This window comes from Otolemur garnettii, unplaced genomic scaffold, assembly GCF_000181295.1.
Source record: "Otolemur garnettii isolate 467f Iridium unplaced genomic scaffold, OtoGar3 scaffold00100, whole genome shotgun sequence".
NCBI lineage: Eukaryota > Metazoa > Chordata > Mammalia > Primates > Galagidae > Otolemur > Otolemur garnettii.
This window is the reverse complement of record NW_003852495.1, coordinates 7,756,802-7,761,074: the sequence shown is the minus strand read 5'-3', so window position 1 is coordinate 7,761,074 and position 4,273 is coordinate 7,756,802. Positions and strand designations below refer to the sequence as shown.

At 53.4% G+C, this 4,273-nt stretch overlaps 1 protein-coding gene across 4 annotated transcripts in view; it reads right to left on the bottom strand.

Moving 5' to 3' along the window:
• The window catches only part of ACTN4 (actinin alpha 4), a 94,478-nt gene that overhangs the window by 12,644 nt on the left and 77,561 nt on the right, over nt 1–4,273 (bottom strand). For all 4 annotated transcript variants that reach the window (XM_023516886.1, XM_003796158.3, XM_023516887.1 and 1 more), the window contains exon 11: nt 3,792–3,939. In XM_023516886.1, the coding sequence (XP_023372654.1) occupies nt 3,792–3,939 (148 nt within the window). The remainder of the gene's footprint in view (nt 1–3,791; nt 3,940–4,273) is intronic.

Sequence of the window (4,273 nt, the reverse complement as noted above, 5' to 3'; positions counted from 1 at the left end):
AAAAAAAAAAAAAAGAGTGTCTTACTTTGTCATCCTCAGTTGAGTGCTATGGTGTCATAGCTCACAGCAACTTCAAACACTTGGGCTCAAGCAATCCTCTTGTCTCAGCCTCCTGACTAGCTGGGACTATAGGTGTCTATCACATGCCTGGCTAGGTTTAGAGATGGAGTCTTGCTCTTGCTAGGGCTGGTCTTGAACTCCTGAGTTCAGGCAATACACCTGCTTTGGCTTCCCAGAGTGCTAGGATTACAGGCATGAGCCATTGTGCTTGGCCTAGTTTTTTTATTTTTAGTAGAGACAGAGTCTTACTCTTGCTCAGGTTGGTCTTGAACTGTTGAGCTCAAGCAATGCACCCCTGCTTCAGTCTCTAGAGTGCTAGGATTGTAGGTATGAGTTACTGCGTCTGGCCAGACACCAATTCCTGAAGGGCTGTGACCTGGAGAAGCATTTGGGGTCACAGCTCTATGCCCTAACAAGCTCAGGGAAGGGGAAGTGCTGGAGCCAGGGGTCTTCTAGAAGCCTGATCTCCACATCTGTACCCTGGCTCTGTGGATTTGGGATCCCCTGGGCAGTGGCCCTGCCACACAACTATGTGCCACATGCTGCCCTAAGGCTTCCTATGTGCAGTGGGGCAGGGCCCATCATTAGGCCCTTTGAAGGAAGGGCGGACACTGTTATTAGGCCTGGAGCCTGGCTAATTACACACCCAGAACAAAAAGCTCAAGTAAACTCTGCAAGCAAGTTAAAAGTCTCATAGAGAACTGAGGGGAAAATGCCAACTTGGGAAGGTAGCTGGTACCCCCAGCTCTACAAGGTGTCCTGCTTCAGGTAAGCCACCATTTCCCCTGGCAGGGTAGCTCAGAAGTGCCCTTCACCTCCACACCAGAGCATCTGACAAACAGCTGCTCACCCAGTGCAGTGACAAAGAGTTCTTGGGGATCCATTCCTTCATCTGTAAAATGGGGTCAACACCAGTACTCATGCTGCATAGGACTATTCTGAATTTTCGGTGAGGTGATTTTTAAGAATGGCAGGCACAGGCTCGGTACCTGTGGCTCAAGTGGCTAAGGTGCCAGCCACATACACCTAAGGTGGTGGGTTCAAATCCAGCCAGGGCCCACCAAATAACAATGACGGCTGCAACCAAAAAATAGCCGGGTGTAATAGCCAGGCGTTGTGGCAGGTGCCTGTGGTCCCAGGGGAGGCTGAGGCAGGAGACTTGCTTGAGCCCAGGAGTTGGAGGTTGCTGTGAGCTGTGATGCCACAGCACTCTACCCAGGGGGATAGCTTAAGGCTCTGTCTCAAAATAATAATAATAATAATAAAATGGCAGGCACAAAGCCAGTACCATCCTCTCCCAGTGTCATCTGTCTGGCAACTAACAGCTAGCCGCTAGGATAGGGCCTGGCAGGCAAGAGATAGGTAGCTGAGGAAACTCTGACTCCACTGGTGCTGCTGCCAGCTCCAGAGTAGGAGGCTTAACCACAAAGCCGAGTTTGCAATTCCCTTCTCCAAATTGCTTTCTTCCAAGGGTGGACCTAGAAATAGCAGGTTATGACTTTCTGCCTCAGCAGAGTTTCAGCAAGGGAGCTGGCAAGGGGTGCATTGAGAGGAATCAAAGGAGGGGACTATGGCTACAGCTGCCTGGGATATAGGCCAAGAGGTAGCCAGCAAAGGGACAAGGGGGATTGTTGGCTTTTGGTTATATCCTCAGGAAATCCAAGTCCCTGGGAGTAGGATCCATGTGAACTCCCCACCCCCTGTAGGCTGTGAGGTATGATGAAAGGGCTAAAGAAAGATGGTCACTCAAACCGTCCCTCTGAGCCCAACCCCATAGGGAGGCTGCCATGACTGGATCCCAGGGGTGCAGAGGGGGTGGGAGGCCAGCCTGTCCTCTAGTTTCACATAATTGGTGGTTCAGATGACAGAGGCTTCAGGTCTTGAGAATGAGAGCAAGTAGGCCTGTCTGGGAGCCCCAGGCTTATCCCAAGGACAAGGCCAGGTGCCAGTTACCAGGCAGGGGTGGGGCAGGGATATGGAGGCTGTTGAACCAGTTGGGCCTTGACCTGAGACTGAGCCAACTTTTAAATCCTTTGGGTGAAGGCCAGTCCAGGGTTGTTCCCAGGGAAGGAGCTCTGGTGGGCCATCATGATCATACCCCTTGGGGAACCTGAAGTGAGGGACTGAATTGCTGAGGGCCTGGGCAGAAATGTCTCTGGAGAAAAATCCTTAAGGATGATGCTCAGAGCCTCCATGGAAAGGTGAAGAAGCAGCTCATGGATAATAGCAGCAAACACCCCAGTCTGAGCATGGGACACAAGAGCTACAAAGTCTACTGACAAGAGAAATGCAAAAATCTGCTGACCTGGGATATCTCACCCACTTGGGAAACTAGTGTGCACAGAGCCAGGTACAGGAAAAGAGGCTCAGAGACACCTACTGAATGAATGAACCAAATGCCAGCCCCTCCACCCTCCTCACATGGGTACCATTCTGAGAAGCAGGAGGGAGGCACCTACACTCTGGACTATCCTGGCTCTTCCTCACCTCACTTTCTACCTCTGTAGCCCACATTCTCTTCCTGGCAGAGAAGGGGTGAAGGCACTGCTCTGGACCTGGCAGCTGCTGCGGGAAAGCAGCCGGGCTGAGCTCATGTGAGGAAGGCAGCAGTTGGGCCACAGCCAGGGACATGGGGTGAGGTGGGCCAGTTCACATGGAGCTGCATGCTCACCTGCTAGCAGGAGTGGGGAGGGTTCTGTAGGGGTGCCTCTGGGCAGGGGTCTCGGCATCTGGCAATGCTTACTCAAATGGTGGAGAGGAAGAGGGCTGAAAGACCCAGAGGCTCAATGAGGATCTCATGGGGAGTGGGGAGTGTGACTCAGATGGGCAGAGTGGTGATAGGAGGGCAAACAGAGTTGGGAAGGAGGTGACCAAAATGGGAGGGAGGGAATGCTATGGGTGGTTCTTTCAGCTTTCTCGGGCGGTGCCAGTTTTCTGAAGGCTTTCAGGCCCCTGGGATCCGGAATCCCAACCATGGTGGGGGACCCAACAGAGGGCCAAGGACGTGCTGGAATTCTACATCCTGAGCCAAAGGGATAGGCAGCTGCAGGGATGCCAGAAAACCAGAGGCGTTGCTGCCCTCCTAGGAGAAGCATCCTACAGGTGAAACCAGGCTCCTAGAAGGAGGCTCAGGGATGGTGAGAGAGGTGAGGAGGGACTTCCCAGCTGGGGGGGGGGCGAGAGCTGGGGAGCACTGTCTGAGGGTCGGGTAGCAGAGAGGAGGTGGTACCCTGGCCTTGCCTTCAATGAATGTGCTGGTGAACACAGACCCACCCTGCATGAGCTCTTCAGTGTGATGTCCACAGTCCCAGAGGATGTTGGAGATGGGGAGGCACCCTGAACCCAGACTGCCAGTGGTGGGAGAGCTGCCCACATACTTGCCCTGAATTGAGAGGGAAACTGACTTCAGGGAAAACATGGCAGAAGGGCACTTCCCCACAGACCTGGAGGAGGCTCAGATGTCTTCCTGCATGACTGACATTTGATGAGCCAGATGACTTATGGGGCCCACCTGTAAGTAATCTCTGAGGCTAAAGCAAATTGAGCAGGAAGGAAGACCTGGCCCCCAAATGTTCTTAGCTGCCTGCAGCTGCATGAACCCAAAGCAACATGTCAGACATGTGTGTCCCCAGGCAGCAAGAAAAGAGCTAATAAATAGACCTGATGTGGGAGCGGCTGTGTGTGCATGCCTGAAAGACAGCAGCGGGTAAGGGGAGCTGGGAGGACTATACCATCAGTCCAAGCCTCATGGATGGAGGCCTTCTGCCGGAACTTCTCTGCCAGGTGGTCTAGCCGCTCCAGCCTACGGATCTCATTCAGCAGCCACTCCTCATAGCCTTTCTCGGCCTGCTCCAGGTGCTGCCAGCCACTGTTGATGTCCTGTGGGGGCAGAAGAGGGCATGCCTATCACAGGAGAACAGGGACCCCACAAGAGGATGTCACCTTGAGGGATGCTGATAGAAAGTCAGCAGAAATGAACTACCAGCTCAGAGTGGTGCCTCATGCCTGCGGCTAGCTACTTGGGAGGCTGAGGCAGGAAAGAACATTGGAGCCTAGGAGTTCAAGTCCAGCCTGGGCAACATAGTGAGACTATCTCTATTAAAAAACAAAAACAGGATCGGCGCCTATAGCTCAACCGGCTAAGGCGCCAGCCATGTACACCTAAGGTGGCGGGTTCGAATCCCCAGCCCGGACCCGCCAAACAACAATGACG